We start from the raw sequence: 19768 nt of genomic DNA, 5'->3' as shown, positions 1-19768 counted from the left end.
CACTTGCTGCTCAATGTCTCTGCCTCCCTTGTGTCTCCAGGTCCGTTTGTATCTTAAATCAGCAGATTTAAGAAGCCTGTAGAGATCATTAACTCTATCTGGAACTATATATGGTAAGAGGAAGAGTAGCCAGCTAAAAAGTGTCCAATATTTTAGCATAAAAAAAGCTTAGAAGATTGTCATGCATAGAGGTTACAAACATGTTGAAGGACAAGTTTAAAATTCAGATAATCTTGATTTATATACTGTTTAGTCTGTTCTTCCAAGAAGTCATTTAAAATTCATAGTACAAAGGTAGGAATAATTACCGATACTGTCCCCAGAGAAGGAATATTTCAATAGAAGCATCAATAAACAGGAAACAATATTGTTACACAGTTGGAAAAAAAATAAACATTGTATTAACATGACTGTTGTATAAAACTCAGTCCCTTGGCTTGACGTGGCATTAGTAATACTGGAAGGTGTCCAGTTTTGAGTACTGTACTTCAAAAAATGGTCTGGACAACTGTAGATTCTAAAGGAGAACACGTGATCAGAGGCCTAACAATATGATTAATGAGAGAAGACTAAAAAAAGTGTTGGTTTTGTCTGAAGAAGAGAAGACTAAAGGAAGGTAAGATGCATTTTTCCAGTGTATAAGAAATTGCTGCAGAGATGGAAGAAAGGAATTGTTCTCTGTTCAATAGTGATAGCACTAGAAATTATGATTTGACCTTATGATAAAGAAAACTTTCTGGTAGTAAGCACTTGTCTGGTGAGGCCACAGGACTTTCACTACTGCGCATTGAAAAACAGGCTAGGCAAGCTATGAGGTTAATGCAGTGGATCTTCAGGAGGTTGCTTTCAGCCCTGTTTTCTCTTGTCCTAAGTTTTTGTGACCATCTGTTCCCACACACCCCACAGTAACTCACATGAAGGTTACAAGGCACGTGGGTGGGTGAATTTGGGGACTAAATGGATGCTGCCAGTGGGCACGCTTCCACCCACTTCCATTGCTAGCTTGTGTGTTGACAACTGTAAGCTCACTGGAAAAAGTCTTGCAATCATTCAGAGACTTTCTTTGGATCCTTGTAGCTGATGTTGTCAGTTTCCAAATCTAATTGTTTGGAATATAACTTCTTTCTTAATACCACGTAAATCTTCCATCTCCAAGTGGTGCCAGGGACTCATCTGATTCCAGATCTTTCTCCATCCCTGGCCCCTGTTCCAGTGCCAAGTTCGTATCCAGCAGCCACCTTTGACCTGATGCAATCCATCTGCTTGGTGCCAAGTGAGCTTTTGACTTTGGCAGACACTTAGTCCATCTGGTTCTCGGCACTCGAGTGAGTTTCCTTGGTAGAAGTCCCACAGTGTCACAGGTGCTTCTCAGAGGCCATGGAAGTTTGTCTTTGTAGGTTATTGTGTTGCCCTATTCTTACTTTCTCAAGCTAGAAAACCAACTTCTTTGTATTTTTCTGTCCTATTAGAAAGAACATACTCTTTGGGAATGATTGTCTTCTCCCAAGTTGAGACATTCTTGCTCCCTGTTTCATCCATCTGGAAAACAGTTGCAGCAGTTAACGGGATTTTTAGCTTTTGATACTAATCCCACCCCATCTGCAGCACTAGAGCTTTGCTGAGCGACATCTGAACAGTGTTCCTCTTGGAGCCATGCCTTCTGGTGACCAGGTGCACAGGTAATGGTGCTCTTTTGTGTTAACTTACGCCTTCCCTCAGATGTCTATCCTCAGGATAGAGAGGAATCTCCTGTTGTCTTCTGTAACCCTTTTTCTCCCATAAAAGTTTCCATCTAGATGTTGCCTCTACTTTATGGATTGATCCAGCATCCAATTAGATGGCCTTCTTCCTTGTGCACCTCTGGCAAGAGTCAGCCTGTCTAATTACGAGATTCCCTTGAAAAGACGGACATTGATGCCGCTGTCCTATCTCTGACTTTTCAGTTCTGTCGTAACTTAATTCTTTCCACCTTGTCTAGTTCTCCAGGTAGATTGTGGTGAGAAGCAGCTTTCTCCTTACAGCAATCACTCACTTAAGCATGTGCTGAAATAATAAGACTCTCATGTCTGCCTGAGGTTAGATCTGTATTCCCCTCTAGAACATAGGGAATAGAGACACATTTCCTGCCTTCAGGAATAACTTGTTTCTCACTGTTCACACAATGGCTCCTCATCCAGTAGTACTGGGAGAGGAGCCTATAAAGTGTTCTAGGCTTACCGGTAGGACTGCTTCAAAGCCAGTGTGCAAGGAGGGAGCTGACTGCGTGAGCCTTGTGCACTGCAGACTTTATGGATGTGTTTAATTTTGTTATCAGAAATTCTGTATTGTTTACATTAAGGTAATGTCTGTGTTTTTAGCAGCAGGAAGTTCCAGGGTTAAATACAAACACAGCTGAAGGGGCAAGCAACTTGCCTTTAAGGGGAGAATAGCTGCAAGAGCTCTATTATGGCAGTCTGCTGAAACTTAATGTTTTTTCTGAAGCTTAACAGCTGTCCAAGTGTAGCGCTCCTCCTCCTTGTTGTGCAGCTGCGTCTGCTGCATTCAGCCTTAGGGTTCTTATCCCAAGAGTTATGCTATCTGCTGCTGTGTCCCTCCCTGTTTTTTCTGTTCTCAAGGCACTTCTTCTAAACTTTCCTTCTTTCCTAGAAACAATTTTGATTGACTCTTTGCCGCTAGAATTGAGTGGGAAGAGCTTTGTTTTACAATGTCCCTCTAAATATTGTCCCTCTGTGAAGCCTTAAGCAGTATTTTTAAAAAGACCCAGGTCGTATATCTGGAAAAGATTACATTCCTTCCAGTCAAATTGAAAGTTCATCCAACTTTTATAAAACACATCAGATGAGACACTATCCTACAGATTTTTATTGGTTTCAGCTTGCATTGAACTAAAGCTGTTCACAGCCATTTTGAGATATACCGCAGTCCTAGCACCACCAGTGAACATTTAAAATATGCTCCTCTTTGTGTTTCATGACATGAAAATAGAGCTCTCAAACTTCTCCAGTCTCCAGAAAGGCAAGTGAATAAACAGTCCGTAATTTACTCTGTAAAGTTCTGCAAAGGTGTTCCCTGCCTTTATACACCACACATAGGGGGTTGAGGGAGATGACGCCTTTCCCATGGGCATTACGTTGAAAAGGGGGCCACACAGCATTCCAATGCATCTGTGTTCTTCTCAATTCATGCTGTTGTTTTGACTGGTGGGTTTTGAAATTAAATCCTCCCCCCTTATTCTCAATGCAGCAGGCTGTTGGCTTTTGGATCTAATCGTGCTAGCAAAGCCATCCTCAAAACCCACTTGTATTCCCACAGTACTCGGAGCACGGAGTGAGTACAGTTAAGACCAAACTGTTATGAAAAGGTCTTCAACTAAACCTTCTTGCTTGATTAGAGCCTCATACGAAAGGTATTTAAATATCTTAAGCTTTATTTGAACATGCTACTGGCTTAATGACATTAAAATAGTTTGAAGATCTTCATCCCTGGGGAGTGGAACTTGACACTCGTTTTCCTGTGAGCACTTTTAAATTTTCTGCGTTCCCTTCACAGGCAAATCTCCAAAAGAAGCATAAGGAACAAAACATTTTTTTAAGTTCACATAGCAAATGTAAAATGAGAAACAGAGGTCAGACAACAGTTGGGCTTTAAAACAGCTTTTGTTAATTTGTTTCTCTGTTTCTTTAGAGCTCTTAACTTCTTAGCGAGACTCTAGCAGGGTGTGAGCAGTGCAGGAAACTTGATTTACAGGACTGATTCTGTGCTTCAGTGTTTGTTCCTTGTATAGAAGTACAAGCCATAGTGACAGAAACACGAGAGAGAGGAACTGGGACCAAGCACTTGAATATGCACTTTCTAAAAATATATCTCTGCCCTGCATCTATTGTGTCCTTTCTCCTTAGGGAGAAAAAGCTGTCTTTTCAGTCCTCTACAACTCTGTTAAGGCATCAGCTAAAGTTTTCCTTTACGCTTCTTTGTTGGTGCATTTTTTAACACGTGGAGGCTATTTGCTGTTCAAAATTCAGACAGATCTAATGTTAAGGGCTACCTCTACTGAAAGGATAGATTTTGCTTTAATTTCTGTTCTGAATTCTCAGATACCATACTACCGCACATTGATAGTTCAGGAAAGCTTTCTTTCAGGTGCTAACAGATTTAACATACAACACATTTGTCCAATTTTATGATGATCATCATAGATTTAAGTTCATAATTAGATGGGGAGCAGAACTGTGGATTCTGCCTTATAGTAGGAATGATATTGAGGCTGCGTGTGATTGAGACTGCTGCTGCCTGGAGTAATCAGGAGTGCAGAAAATGCACTAGGACATCCACATGGAAATCCTCAAAGACATATTGTAGTCTAGTAACAAAGGACACTGAAATATCTCTTCGTTCAGTGGGAGAACACCGTTGGTGTTGGATTCATCTGAAAATCCTGCTCTATACAGCACCTCAGCCTGCTAGTGAATTGATGTGGGTTTGGCCCATAACCCTTAACTAATCCCACTTGGAAGTACCACAGCACTGACATGCTATTGAAAAGTTCTGGCATGTAGGCTCGAGTTGTGGAAAGCGATGGAGTGATGTCAGTTGGAGTTTCGCCATTGGCTTTGGTGTGGCCAAAATTCAACTTCAGCTGTGTTACAGGTCAAAGCAGAGCATGTTCACAAAGTTGCTTTAGAGTCTGCTTCTCTGCCATTCCTCATGCTATTCCAGGCTCAAATTAATTCTAAACTTAGAATTCACTCAGTGACACGAATGCTAAAATAATGATGAAAGATACTTTGTAAAGATAAACCAAAATGAAGGTTATTCTTGTGATAAAGGCACTGATTTGAGACTTAAAATATCCCAGTTTAATTCCCAATTTGGTCATAAATCTTCTGTATAAATTTGGAAGGTCACTTACTCTCTCTTGGCCTCAGCTTCCTAATTGTAAAATGAGGGCAAGTTGAACTTTCTCCTTTGTCTGTAATACAGCAATCTGTTCAGAGCGTCACTCTGCATAGTAAGTTTATGTGAAAGATGTAAGAGAGACTGACATCTTGGAGTGGGTTTTTTAAGTCATTCTCATCAGAAAGCAGTAATAGTAGCAACATGTCTGCTCATCTGGAAAATCAGGTCTTACGTCTCTCTTCCATGTTTACAACAAAGATAAAACCTTTCAAATTACTTAGCCAGATTATAGTCTAATGTAGGCGTATTTCCTAGCCCACAGTAAAAGCTACAGTACCATATAATAAAACACACGACTTTAATCTCATTTCCCATAATATATTACAGTAATGGAAAAAACTGTATCAAGAATGAAATGTCAGGAGCCCTGGTTAAACACAGATAAATTATACCAAATAAAAGTCTTATAAGTGTTTCCAGGGAGCTTGAAAAAAGCAATGTGAAGACAATATGTGTATTGTGTCAAATTAAACTAAACCAAACTCTCTTCCTCAGGTCACATGAATCAAAAGGATGAAACAGATAAATGGATTAAGGCTGACACACAAAATGGCAAAGTGTATCTCAAAAGCCAAAGCTGGATCCAGTCTATCAAGCTGAAGGGTTCTTAAAGGTGAAATAGGCCAAAGAGATTAAAACAAGAAACTGTAAAGGAACATTTCTGTAAAATCATGAAACTTTGATGTGTATTCTTAATAAAAGAGAGAGACTATTAAAAATGAGGGCGTTTTAACACATCTGGTTTACTTTTAGTGCCTTTTAGGAATGACAAGATCTTACATATTCAGAATTTGTGTAACCTGACCCACTTATTGTGCAGGTAACTTTCAAACAAAAGTTTGGAATCATCATTTAAAAATAAAAAGCATTTTCTACATTTGGTATGTGAAAAAAATGAAAATTTACTTCCAAGATGGCATGCTCTGCAAGCTATTTCATATTTTTAAATTAAATGTCTCAGTACTGTGGGAGTTCTATGCAAAATGCAGAGAATTTTCTTCCAACTAAATTATTTGTATCATGGGTAGGATAAAACCACTTTGAGAACTGTAGTTCTTATTTGGATTTCTTGTTTAGTGTTTGACCCCTAAGCAGTTTCTTCCTTGTCAGTGGGTACTCTATGTTTGAAACTGCTTATAGGAAAGGACAGACTTCGCTCTGTGTCATCTGGAACCACTGTTGGTGGACAGAAATACAAACTCTGGCTATGTCTACCACTGTTTGTCTGCAAAGAAACACTTTTGAGCATTTATTTTAAAAAGCTTAATGGATCTGGGTGATTTCAAGAAGGCACATGGCACAAACTGGACTTCAAATGGGAGTCCATATGAATGGTCCCCTAAAGTAAAAGCTGCCATAGAATGAAAGTATTTGCCTAATATATAAGAACTGTAATCTGCTTATTTGCTACTTACTGTCAGCCTTCCTGATGGGACTGTAAGCTCTTCTGAGGCACAAAGGCAGGGGAGGGAGGTGGGGGAAGTGTGTACTTACTACACAACGGTTTGTGTGATTTCTGTGGAGCATTTTGTGTTACTGTAATACAAACACACAGTAAAGTAAATAGAGCTTTCAGAAGATTTTCTGTACATGGATGTGGCACCTTATAAAAGTACTGAAATTTTTGTTTTAAAACTGAAATGTGAGAATTCCTGGCAATGGGGGGATAGGGAGTAGCAAAGAGTTGTTTAGAATGTCAGCTAAGGTGTTAAATTGTGCATATGTGTGTATGTACGTTGCATCATAATGGTACATTATGAAGTGAATTTCTTTCCTGCAGGATTCCCCAAGGGGTCTAATAGCACTGGCTAATGGACTTCAGTAGTTAAGGGCAGCATTTTTGTTATAATTCAGTGTGGTTAAAAACTGTTTCCCATTGTGTATACTGTTTGTTTGGATGAGGTGGGCACTGATTTGCATGGCAAATTATATGTATTTTTAATATAAACACTAATATATAAGCATTGTTAATATTATTACTATAAGCAGTATATTATTACTAGTAATTATTAGTAATTTCTATTGTTAAAAGATACTAAATTCATAGATGCATAATGGTTTTAGATTTCCTGAAAGAGTTTTGGAACTAATGATTTTTGTGCACTGCTGCAGACAAAGTGAAAGAACATCTAAGTTCACACTACATTGAAAAATAAAAACAGAGTAGTAGAAAATTTACAAAATTGAGTGTACTTAATGGTTCCATTATTCATTTGGAATACAAAGCCCTGTGATTAAGGTTGTGCTTTTTTAGGACTGCTGCATCAGCAATTCAAAGGAGAACACAGTAAGAAAACATTATTTCTTCCATCTTCAAAAGAAATCAAGCAAAGGCATTCATATGCTAAAGCTAGCTGGAATTAAACATTAAGATTAGTAGTTATTTGCTTAAAGAACTTTAAATAAGCCATCAAAAATTGTTCTATCACTAAAGTCACTCTGATTATATTCTTTCCAAGCTAATAAATTTTAGAATTTTAATATAAAGGTCAAGAATGAGCCGTAGAAAGTCAAATCTTTGGGAACTTCCCCAAAGGCATTTGAGTAATGTCTTGTTCTTCTATAAAGAGGTGAGACTTTATATTTTTCTCGACACAAGGAAAGATTAGTGGTTTATTAATAATTTGATTTGAATGGCAAATCCCATGTGTGCTCATGGGAGCACATTTTTTTGTCCATGTGAGGAGAAGACATGTTCTTGTAACTAGAGCAAATCAATCTAACACTTTTCTGATCTGTGCTCCTTTCTGTTTGATTCTACTGACTCCGTCAGCTGCCTGCCAGCCTGCAGTTGAGGTCTGCAAATGTAAACATGAGCTCACTGAGAGAGTTGAACTCCATGTGAAAGGCTTTTGTAAGAATTAGCACATTGGGTGCACAAGTGACTTGAGAATCATAGAATCATCAGGTTAGAAAAGACCTCTTGGATGGAGCTGTGCTTAAATGTGCATGTGTAGTTGTGTATTTAGGAATTAGTAGGCACTACGTATTCACTGTTCTTCATTGCTCAAGAACGCTGTACTTCATGAGTACCAGCCATGTCAAGTGTGAAGTTCTGAGGGAAGTCAGAGTGTTTATGTCCTTCATGGCAAACGCACATAGAGTTATTTATTGCTTCCTCTGCATGGGACTACTTAAACTTTTCCTTATTAAAAGATGAAGACGGCTTGAATCAACATCTGAAAGTTAGCAGTGTTGTTTCAGTGCGGCTGTCTTGCTTGAAGGCATACACACTCCTGTGAGAAGGATTTGCAGTGCTTCCTTACTAATTCAACAAATGGCCTTTTATTAAAGTATGATTAGTTTTAAGGAAAAAATAATATAGTGTACTTTTCATGCTTCAGAGAAGAACCCTTGAATGGTAGAGGATGTTTTGCAGTTTCTTTGTCTTTCATTTTGAAGCATTTGGTTATTCAGGCTCTGGTGGCGAAGGTGAGTATGTTGCCATCCTGGTCACATCCAAGCCAGGAAGGAGGGTCAGCATCATGTTCTTGTTTCTCCAGTTTGGCTGTATATTTCAAGACAGCATGTCTGCAATAAGAGTTAAAAAAACAACAAAAGTAAAATAAAATTAGTAGAGACTGTTTCTACAAAGAACACTAGAAGCTGTTTAATGAGCAGAAATTCATTGTTTTAACTAAAGCTATCAGTATTATAAAAGGTGTTGTAGAAACAAAAAAAGATAATTGGTTAGGCTGTAGAGTCACAGAATAAATTAGATTGGAAGGGGCCTCTGGAAATTATGTAATCCTGGTCTTCCTCTAAATGGATCCAACCCAACCAGGTGGGTCATGGCTTTGCCAGCAGAGTTCTGCATATCTCGAGGGATGAAGCTTTTGCAGCCTCTCTGGGATCCTGTTCAAGTGTTTGATCAGCCTCCTAATGAAAAACTAGTTTCCTTGTATGTAATGAGAGTCATACATGTGCCACTTGTCCTGTCAGTGCACCTTTGAGAACAGCCTGGCCATGGTCTCTTCTGTATTCTCTGATCAGAATTGCAGACAGCAATAGGGTCTCCTCCAGTCCGAGCCTTCTCTTCTTGTGAGTGAGCAAAGCAATTCTCTCAGCCTCTTTACATCTCGACTGCCCTGAGCTTCTAAAGGTCTTGGTGGACCTCATCTGCGCTTGCTTTAGTGTGTCAGTGTCTGTCTGGGAAGCCTAGGACACAAATCTTTGGGACTGAGTAGGTGATGCCATTGGAATAATAGCATTGTGTTTTGAAGAAAACATAACACCAAGCAAGATAAATAAACCAGTTACATCAAAAGATGTCTCAGGCTCTCCAGAATGGTGGTTTGTAGCCATACAGGAAGGCTGTAGTAACTAGCTCTACTTTCCTCTTTGAACAGTCTCTGTGGCACCTCCAAGTATTTTCAGCCTGTTCTGGTTCACCTGCTTTCTTCTTGGCTAACTCTTCCACTTGTAGTTCCCTTCCATTTCCGGCCTCTGTAGGTTCTGAGGCTGGATTGAGTCTGCAGTGGGCAGTGTAACGGAGCCTCAGTGTTATTTCCCCTGGCCCCACGCTTGCCCCAAGGCTCTCCTTTGCAGCTTCTGTTATAGCTGAACTAGAAGATAATCACTTACGATGTCTAAAATCACCACGACCCCTCTGATCTCCCTTGGCATTTCGTAGCTGCTGCCCTCTTAGCAGCATCAGGACAGCAAACTAGAGCAAACTACATAGAAACAGCAGAAAATTAGGCCTGCTGGGTGAGGCACCCTAAAAAAGAAGTTGAAGAGCAACTGTCCCTTCTTTCCAGGCATTATCAGTCCAACAACTTTCATTGCCTTTCTGAGATGAAGAAACTCAACCCACCACTTTCGGCCTTCTGAATGACTCTTTCTTTCCATCACTTTGTGACTTGGCTGTCAGCCTGCTCCCGGCTTTGCAGAGCACCCGCCTCCCTTGGCCTCCCCCATCACTGGCTCTAGCACTCCAGAAAGCTCCCCTGGGCCGAGTGTCCTCGTGTGCTTGCTGGGCAAGAGCCAGCTCTCTACGTCTCCCGTCTTCTTTGGGAGATTCAAGCTGAGCTGGGATGTCACAGGCGCAGCAAGGTACCCTTTCTCTCTCCTAGCCAATTTCCTAAGCTCTGTGACAATGTAATATATGGCATCTAGACAACCCCAGAAAAAAAATGCACATTAAAGTGGTCTGTTACCTGCTACAGCATTAGTAATATTGAAAGTTTATTTCCAAAGTGAAAATGCTGAGGATGGTTACAAAAGAGGCAGACACACACACAGCCCTACCGCTTGCACCACCAAAGCAGGAGAGGGGGTGAGGGGAGGGGCGCAAAAGGGACAGAATTAGTGAAGCAAGGAGGGCTCCTTTTTAACCACTGCAGGATATGTGTTTTTTTAAATCTAACAGTGACACACTGTATGAACCACTCGAACACACAAAGCTGGATCTGTTTTTATATTAGGGAGGTGTGTGCCATTGAGGAATGTGTGCACAGCTTATATGAGCTATAAGCTCCAAGCTATAAAATAAAAATCAACTCATCCAAGTCCAAATTCCTGTTTTTCATGGAAACTGCAATGTATGGTGCCTGTCTGAAACATCTATAAGGGGAGCTGTTACTATTTTTTTGGAAACTTATGCTGTCCCATGCCTGGAGCTAAGGTTGATTGCTCTGCCAGAAATAGCCATTCATTAACGATCAACACATGGTGAAACAGATCATTTATTTAAGGTATACTGTGCTATGATAGAGCCTGCTTATTTATTGACATAGTCTCTTAAATGGGCACATTGATGAATAAAAGCATTTCAGCAGATAATTACAATATCTCTGGCAAAACAAATATCGCCTGGTATAAGTCGGACAGAAGTGCTGGCCCAAACACAAGACTTGAGCAACACTGGAATATATAACTGAATCCTTATCCAAAGTTTCAATGCCTTTTACTAACGGGGTAGCCGGGAAATACAATTCTGCATCATGGTTTGAAGCCTGAGCCATTCCAAAATTACAAAATGTTTGACTGGGTCCATCAGAGTAAAAAGCAGAGGTTTTGAAAAAGACTTTTTGAGATAAAGTTAGAAAAACCAATAAAGACTAAAAAGTAGTGGAAAATACAAACAAAATAAAAACAGGAAGAACTGTTTATAATTTAAATACAGGAGAAATTAGGGCAAGAGAGGCAAGTGGAGGCAGGCAACTAATGGGAAAAGCAGGAGATGTCCTGAAAGCATGCACTAGGTTACAAAAAGTGATAAGACTATACCTGACATCAGCTGCGGTACTTGGATCATTCTATGGCAACCAGTTCAAGTGTACACAAGGGCTGAAACATGGCACTCCAAGATCCTCCACATCACTTCTGAAGAATGATTTACAGTCAGTAAGAAGACAGGACTATGATACTTTTGTTGATTCTTCATGAGAAAACTTAAGAGGAATCATTCTTAGTCCTTTACCAAATCATGTGTAGCCTGTCTTCATTTCTGACTATGTGTGCTGGAGTCCCAAATCCTTCCTGCCTTGAGACCTGACTATTTGGAAAATACCTAAGAAATTTTGCTTTTTCAATAAAAGTTCTTGTAATCTCCTCTTTAACCAACAGCAGCCAACAGAAAACACAACAACACCACGACCAAATCAAGAATCAGAATCTTCTCCAAATGTCATGTATTGTAGCTGTTAGGACCCAATATAATTTCTGTTTAAAAGGCAAAAAATGTAATAATAGTACTTGTAGATGAGTCACTTGTTAGTAGAGTCGTGAGTTTAAAAGAAATGTATCTGGTTTCATATTACTGCAGACAAGAAAGAAGGAAGCATTTAATTTTGCTGTCAAAGAACAGCTTTTGGTGGGATCAAACTGTTACAGATAAGATGTAGTTTGGTGAGAGCACAATACTGGCTCCTTGAGGCAGTGGCACATTCAGAAATGTTAACAGAGCGCCACTCCTTTCTCCGCACTGCTGCTGACTTTAAATGGTAGTTGTGTTTTGAAGTTTAAGAATATTTTACAGTGAAGAGAAGTGTTTCTGTAAAGGTTGGCAAATAGAACCTGGGATGCTACCTGATACTGGAAAGAATGGACAATATATATGGTCATAACTGTTTCCTATGAAACTTCATGAGACTGAAACTTGAAGAACTTTGTGGCTCCATATGTTTTCTATTTGAATCTAACAAAGCAGTAAAAATAAAACTTTGAATAATAATGTGACACAATACAAGAGATATGCCTCGATATTTGCAAGGCTCAGTCTATTAAGAGATGTCTACTAGGACTGGTTAGTGTTTAAGAATGAATAATGGGGAATTCCTTTGGCAAAATGAAGTATCCATGATTTATAGATTTTGTAGACAACTTTAAATTAAGAACATATTTCTTCTATTGCTTATTTAGAACCTAAGCCATGAGCATGTTTGGTTTTCCAGATTATTCTATGTCCTTAAACAGAAAATGAAAAGTCTGAAATGTATGTTTCACACCTGCACAACTTAAGTTATACCTGAAAACAACCTTTTCCTCTACATACTACAAAAACCTAAGAACCCAAATAAGATTGAGAAAGTTAGTCTGGAACAGAATGAGGCCATGTTTTAATTTTTTTTTTGTCGATTTGTTGCTTATTATTCGTTACTAAAAACATACAGGTTGTGAATGACATACGCACTTCTATATATTGTGACACACTAGTGACAGTACTGTCATTGCTTTTGATGTCAGTACTGAAAATCTGCTGCAAGATGACGGACAGTGCAGTACCCCTGCCGTCCTTTACAGTGTTTTTGATGTAGTTATTGGCAGAAAACAAATGTTTTTTATCATCTTCTCAATAATGGCCTTGAACTAGAATAAAAAAAGAGTTTTTCAAAAGTGTGACACATACAAGATGTGGAATAGATCTGAATCTGGCTGTGAACTCCTTTATTGTCAGAATATCATTCCGTCTAATGACAATTTTAGAGTCTGCGTTGAAAAGCGACTCTGATCTTGATGTGGCGAGTCTACTCTGCAGCCTGCCTAGGTCTAGGGAGGCTCCTCAGACCTGTTGGAAGGAACAAGCTAAAAATCTTCAGTGCTGAATTGTTCTACTTGATTGATCTACCCGATAGTTATTGTCCCAGATTCAAATGGCACAGAGTAAGAGTTTACTATCCTTAAACGTATGGTGCAAAGGGTTAGAGACTGAGGCTGGCAACAAAAAGAACCATCCACCATCACATATGAGAAAATCAGGCGCAAGAAAGTAAAATTGGCCAAGTTTGCCAAGTTCTGAAAATCAAGAAAAGGACAAAGATAACACTGGGTGGAGATGTGTGTCTTGTGATTGCTTTTTGTTTTGTAAAGATCCATAACTCTCCAGGGCTTTCTTTACGGTAAAAATAACTGACTGGGAAATTCCTTGGCTGAGTCATAAGAGTTTAATCAAGACGTTTGGAGAACCCACAGCCAATGGGACTCTGAGGAAGAGGTGCAATCCTGGGTCATCCTGCAAAGGCTACAATAATGCAGAAGGTTTTCTGAGAAGTCATGTCAGCTCTTTGATCACGGCTCACCCAACACAAATTGGAGCTCACGCTTATTTCTGTTCCTACTACAATGCACTTCTGCAGGAAGATGTATAAGCAACCAGAGCCCAAAAGAGATGACACACTGTTTAGTGCTCTAGAGAGATATATGAAGTCACAGAAAAAGGCAGTCAACAACAGCAATCTGGGTGTAAAAGAAAATCCCTTGAGCCTTAATATGAGAAAAACTGTAAATCAGAAAGTTATGAGGGAATTATTTGTATTTGAAATACTGTTTTTCAGAATGAACAGTGTAATTGATTTAGAGTAATTTTTTCGATTCGTACTTTTGCACATTAAGCCTTTGAAACGCTTTCTGCGTCTACCAAGTATTTAATTAGAAGTAGAGGTTTTGAGATGGAAGTTCTGAGATGACATTAAGAAAACTAAGTCAGAGAGAAGTAAAGAAAAAAAAAAAAAAGGTAATGCAGCAGAATTTTTTGTGGCTAGCCAGAGGGAAATAAGCCGAGGAGGGTTTGGAAATCATGAAGCACACTAGAAATATCCTTTAAGTCACGAGGCATCTGCATTGGTCTTGTGGTATCTAAAGTGACTATTAAACCCTGAAATAATCTAGCACGGAGTGCGCTATCTCAGGTCGTTCTGTTAGAATGGGGTTAGAGCTCTCCTAGTACGAATATTCCCTGTATAATATAGTAGTATATATTTCTTACTCCTACTAAAGCCATAAGGTTTGATTAAGTTGTATACTCAGATATATCGACCATGCTTAAATTGTAGCCCTTTTCCAAACAGTTTCATTCCCTTTGGCATTTCTGGCCACTGTGCGGTTCTCAGTGTACAGCATCTGGTCTGTGATGCTCATAACACCCATGGAAGGGTGACGGATGTTAGATCTGCATCTTGGAGACTCACAGCTGAAAAATCATGTCTAAACCTAACCAGAACTGACTGGCTTTTAATTGCCACGGGGAATCAAGAGGCTGGATTCAGTTACACCAGTGGGAAGGTTGGATTCCATTGTGGTAGATGAACTATTTTTTCCAATTGGAAATACATAACAAGTATGTTATGATACTATGCTTATGATACCTTGACTCATTCGCTGTAACCATGCTGCATTTTGAGCTCAGGCCCACATCAATGCTGAGATCTGCTTCTGCCAAATACTGACATGCAGTCCTTGAGAAACAGGCTCCCACAAACCCCTGGAGTGAGCTAAAGTACACAGTGCAATGGCTGAGAGCATCAGGTCCAGTCTGGGTTTCTTCCTTGTGTTTCCATATGCCCTCAAGGTGATATCCCATGTCTGCATAAATTTCCCTAGCAGAGCATTGTCTACCATAAAGACAAATACTGTCCCCATTTTCCTTCGCTTCTGGCTGACACTAGAATATGCTGAGACCCACATGAAGCCTCAGGAATCCTAAGGCAGCAGTGTGGAACACCCCAGGTAAAGGAGCCACTAGGCTCAAGCGAGACACCTGGCCTGGCAACATGATGGCAATGAAGTAAAAAAACCCTCATGTTTTGGGGTGCACAACCACCTCTGAATTAAGATTAGGAAATAGCCTCTTACTTGGTAATATTTCTACAGTACAGCATCTTGAGAATCTGGAGTTGCTTACAGCCTTTCCAAAGATATTTTAGTGCTTTGTCAGTAAGGTCAATACAGCCCGAGACAGCCAAGAAGGAGAGAGAATGGCAGTCTGCAGCCAAGTGTTCGATACAGGTATCTGTCATCTGCAAATGAAGCAACAAGACAGGCAGAAATCAGAGATCATTGAACAGTTGAAAGAAAAAAACACAGACCACCATTTCAGTGTTGGATTTGTGGGAAAGCTGTGTTTTAAAATACTTTGTGAAAGCAAAGATTCTGGCTCAGCAGAATTCTGAATTTCTGCAAGGGGCTGCACGGGAACTATCCCTGAAATATCAGGACCGTGTTAGGTAATAGTTAACTGTGATTCAAGTACAGTCTAAAGTACTGTGGAGTTTCTTTCACCTAATCAGAATCATTTAACTTTCCCAACCTCATAATTTTGCCAGTAACACCGATAAGCCTTTAGCCTTACTGCTGTCACATTGGTCTCGCTAAACGGCGAGACTGCACTCATAGTTTAGTTTAAATCAGTTTTGTATCTCAGTTCTCCATTACAAATGAGTGTCTCACGCCAAGACCTTTTTCATATAGAGTTGGTTTTCTTTTGCTCTTAAGCAGGGCTGCTTGGATTCACCTCACAATCCCATTTTTCTAAACTGGTATTCATTGCCATTAATGCTGGAAGTCACATTTGAGAAAAACATAAGACAGAGTCCTAAAGGTATGTAAGCAGTCTTGCAAGCTTCTTAATTGCTCCACTGACCTCAACAGGAACACTCAAGAATCTACATACTTTAATTACTTGTTCAGTCAGGACCAGAAGTCAAGAGGGAAGATACTGAAGAGCTTTTAAAGATATTTGATTAAAATCAGTGGAGTGGAAAGGTGAAAAGGAAGACAAGGGTTTCACTTGCATTAAACAGCTAATTTCATGAGAATATAAAAGGGACAAGGAGGCAAGATGAAGCTCAGACCTTGGCTGTGAAACAGAAAATGAGCACACTATCTTGTGATACAGTCCTCCTGGAATATAGAGGTAATTCTGTACTTTGCTTCTTCAGATTTAGCTATACTCTCAATATTAAGATCTGAACTAGATCAATAAATGGGTTAAAAGATTAATACATAAATATTCCTATTGAAGTTGCTGACTTTGAAGTCCGTGATCAGTATCAGATGCATTTAAGAGGAATCTCATTCATCATAAACTCAATCCTATTGCCTTTAGAGGACTGAATTACGGAATTCATTGTCCATCAAACTGTGTCTTAAGAACTTTTCTATTTAAATAGCTGGTTCATGTAACCAGAGATTTATTTTCAATTCTTGCTCTATTTTTTCAAGTGTAGGATATGTTTCCCACAGCAACTTCATTTTTTTCCTGTGAAATAAGAATTGTTCTTGAATCAGGCTCATTCCTTGAGTAAGATTCAAACTGCACTGCAGAATATTCTATAGTATCAGCATTTGCAAAATTCCTGCACCTGTCTTACATGTAGAGAAATGCGATGAGGAGCTCACTGTGCTTTCACTGAAGCTGGTGAGGTTTGTTCAAAGACGATTCATTTGCCCCAGTAAATATGATTAAAGTGATAAACTATTCTAATTTTAGAGTAACCTGAATAGCACATGACAAAACATTTTTAACAAACACATATTTCTAAATTGATTTTTGATATGATTTGTTTTAATTATTTTTTTTTAATATACATGATGTTGGAGGATATGACTGGCTGACATATTACCATCTATGCTTTGGAGATGGTTCATTCTTACTTGAATCTCCTGACCATTTTTAAACAGTCTCTGAGTGGAAAATATTTCCTTACTTAGCAGCTGGATCCTCTCAACTTAGGCTAGAGATTGCCAAAGGATCTGAAACACCATTTAGTTTTAACATGCACAGGTGTACCCATTGCACTTTATGAAATTGCGAGCTGGATTCAAATCAGAAAACAACTTGTAAACTTAAGTGTAGGTTTATTTGAAAGTGTCTTGATGTTCTTTTCTGAAAATAGTAGGTTATTAGCAGTTAACAGATTGGCTTTATAACTGTTTAAAGAAAAGATACCATCATTGGAAGGGGATTACTAGGTCACTTCTTGTTCCCATTTAAAGGAACTACAAAATATGACACACAGTTCATTCCCTTATCAAGAGCCATCTTAACATTGCTTAATACTTAGCCCCCATCTCCCATGCCAGGATGCTGTTTTACAATTCATTGCTCTGATAATCAGAAACTCTCCCAAATTCCAGCCTTAACGTATCTAATCCCATTTTATAGGGGGTTTTGTTGGTGTTTCTTTTGTTCTGAGTTAGTCTGAAGGGTTTAGTGGAAAGCACGGCAGAGAAGATCCTTTAAAAAACTGCCTGACTTCCACTACTTTGGGAAGATCTTCATGCACAGCCTTTATTACTGTTATTATGGGAAAAGATGGCTTAATATCTATTCAAAAAAAGCAAAAGGATACAGGAGACTGAGATCCACGTATATAATAATTAATGGTATACAGCAGGTTTCCATAAGATATAAACCAAAGGCTATCGTAAAACACAGAGCAACTTGCTTGGCCTGCCAGCAATAAGAGAGAGCCTGCGGGGTTTGGCCTGGAGGCTGAGAAACATGAACTTCTGGAAAGCTGACAAACCGATCAGGGTGCATATAATCTAAGGCTGGCTAACTAGTCAGCTCAACTAGCTGGCCAGGAGTCTAAGGTGTTGAGTTACTGCAGTGAATAAGATTACATGAAGGCTCTGTGGAGGGCTGAAAGGACAGTCAAGGGTTATGGAGATGGGTGTTGGAGAGGAGAAAACCAGCAGCAAGCAATGGCTGCAGGATTGTTGTGAAAGGAAACAGGACATGGGCAGCAGGAAAAAAGAGAGAAACTGGTCCAGTGAGTACAATTGTATTTTAAAGGATAGTTCAAGATTGACTTTTCCAGTATACTTTTCCAAGTAAACTCCCACTTGATAGCGATGGAAGCAATACTACAACAACTTTTTCCATAAAATTTAAAAAACAAAACATGAAATCAGCATGGTAGAAACTGTATTTCAATGCTTATTGCCAAAATGGAGCAAGTATTTCTCTTTGTTATTAAAGAAAATAATTAAAATCACAGAAATATGTAAGTGCACAAAAGCCAGAGGTATTAAATCAGAAAGCACAGGGAGGAAGAATTTGGCCTTCATAACACCAATCATTTCAAAAAGGAACATGCATTCTGACACAGAGAAAAGATTCTTGAGATGCAAGACTTCAATCAAAAAGAAATTATACAGAAAATATAGGAAATAAAAATGCTACAGTATGACCACATTTTAAAGAGGCGCTAAATTTCACTATAGATGCAATTTAATCCGAATAGATTAATAGCTGGAAATAACTGGAATTTTTTTTTCAGATATCTAGACATCCTGAAGGAGAGTTAGTCGAGCAGCTTTCCTAGAAAGATGTTAATTGCATATGGCTGTGACTGCACATGGTTTTATTGGTAACAAATGCCTACTAAACACAATACACTACATTGGACTCACCAAAACACACTGATGACAGTGGGAACTCCTAGCAAAACCGTCACAGTGACTTGGATATTAAGGGAGTAGTCAAATAGCCTTTGGTTGACTAGTTTTCTGAGTCTTTTTCTAGGAGTCAGCAGAGAGATGCTGCTTCTTAAGAACTGATGATAAGTTCGCTGGCTGATGTTTCGCAGGAACCCTTCTCTCAACTGACTAGCAGAAGCGACCTAAGGAAGACTCCCTCCTATAGGTATGAGTTATCAAAAAACCTCATAAAATTTATCTTTCAAAGACTTTGTTTCTTTGGCTTAGAATTTTCAAAATAATTAAGCATGAATTTACATGTCTGGGTGCATCAGCTTTTAGGCACTACTGATATTTTCAGTGTAGCCACTGCCCTGCCTTATAAAGCCACGGGTATAACATTCTCATGCCCCAGTTTATGCTTTACCTGGGTTTCCAGGTTGGAAAAAATAAGGCATGAAAATACCAAGAGTTATTAAAACAAAGACAACACCCTTTGGAAGCACCCAAAACACTAGAAGCTGAGAAAGTATTCACAGGAAATATCACTAAAAGCCCTCCTCTCTTCACTCTTCCCTAGACACCAAACACAGGAGGGACAAATTGATACCTGATCCAGCATGGACACCTTCAGGTTGTAACTGCAACCATTAGAAGAATGCCAAACATTCTCAATAGCCAAGTCTCAGAACTTAAATCTCATGGAAAGTCAGCTGAACTTAAGCTCTGATTTCTAAATTGGTGAGTAAGATGAAGGAGATGGCAGCAGGTTAAATTTCTGAACGAAATGCTAAGTACTTCTTTGCAATAGCTCTCCCAGAACTATTGCCCCATTTCTTATACATACCTTTGGGCAACCTGCTATGTTGAAAGGTGTTAGTGTGTAGCAGTGAAATGCCTTTGCTTTCACAGTTTCATTCATCAGCTGTGGGCAGCAAAAGACATGGCAGTATTCCAGGTATTTTGTGCCCTTGCAGAACTCCTGAAAGAGCGACAAACAAGCCAATCATCCTTAGGTGACACGCCTACTCTATTCTTCTCAATTTACCATACATTTACACCAATTCTTTGATTCGCTTCAGACACTTCAGTTTTATAAGTACCCTTTATTAGTAGTGAAGTCATTTAGCTGTTGGCTGTGAATGTCACTAGAAAAAGAGATGCATGA

General features: G+C 39.2%; 2 protein-coding genes across 3 annotated transcripts in view; one reads left to right on the top strand and one right to left on the bottom strand.

Moving 5' to 3' along the window:
* The window catches only part of FAM185A (family with sequence similarity 185 member A), a 39448-nt gene extending 31221 nt beyond the window's left edge, over nucleotides 1–8227 (top strand). The window contains exons 8-9 of one of the 2 annotated variants that reach the window (XR_008448210.1): nucleotides 1470–1679; nucleotides 5452–5582. Coding sequence is in view for 1 of the 2 variants with exons in the window: in XM_009561389.2 (XP_009559684.2) it covers nucleotides 5452–5567 (116 nt within the window). In the remaining variant the exon portion in view is untranslated. Of the gene's footprint in view, nucleotides 1–1469; nucleotides 1680–5451 lie in introns of both variants that reach the window. The other variant, XM_009561389.2, reaches the window with a different exon arrangement.
* Nucleotides 8228–8360: 133 nt separating this feature from the next.
* FBXL13 (F-box and leucine rich repeat protein 13) overlaps nucleotides 8361–19768 on the bottom strand; it is a 75358-nt gene continuing 63950 nt past the window's right edge. The window contains 3 exon segments of the mRNA XM_054068468.1: nucleotides 8361–8487; nucleotides 15031–15194; nucleotides 19448–19587. Coding sequence (XP_053924443.1) covers nucleotides 8370–8487; nucleotides 15031–15194; nucleotides 19448–19587 — 422 coding nt within the window. The 3' untranslated portion in view covers nucleotides 8361–8369.

The sequence above is a fragment of the Cuculus canorus genome, chromosome 1, assembly GCF_017976375.1.
Source record: "Cuculus canorus isolate bCucCan1 chromosome 1, bCucCan1.pri, whole genome shotgun sequence".
NCBI classification, from domain to species: Eukaryota; Metazoa; Chordata; class Aves; order Cuculiformes; family Cuculidae; genus Cuculus; species Cuculus canorus.
Note: the sequence above shows the minus strand (reverse complement) of the source record. Positions and strands in the feature narration are given on the sequence as shown.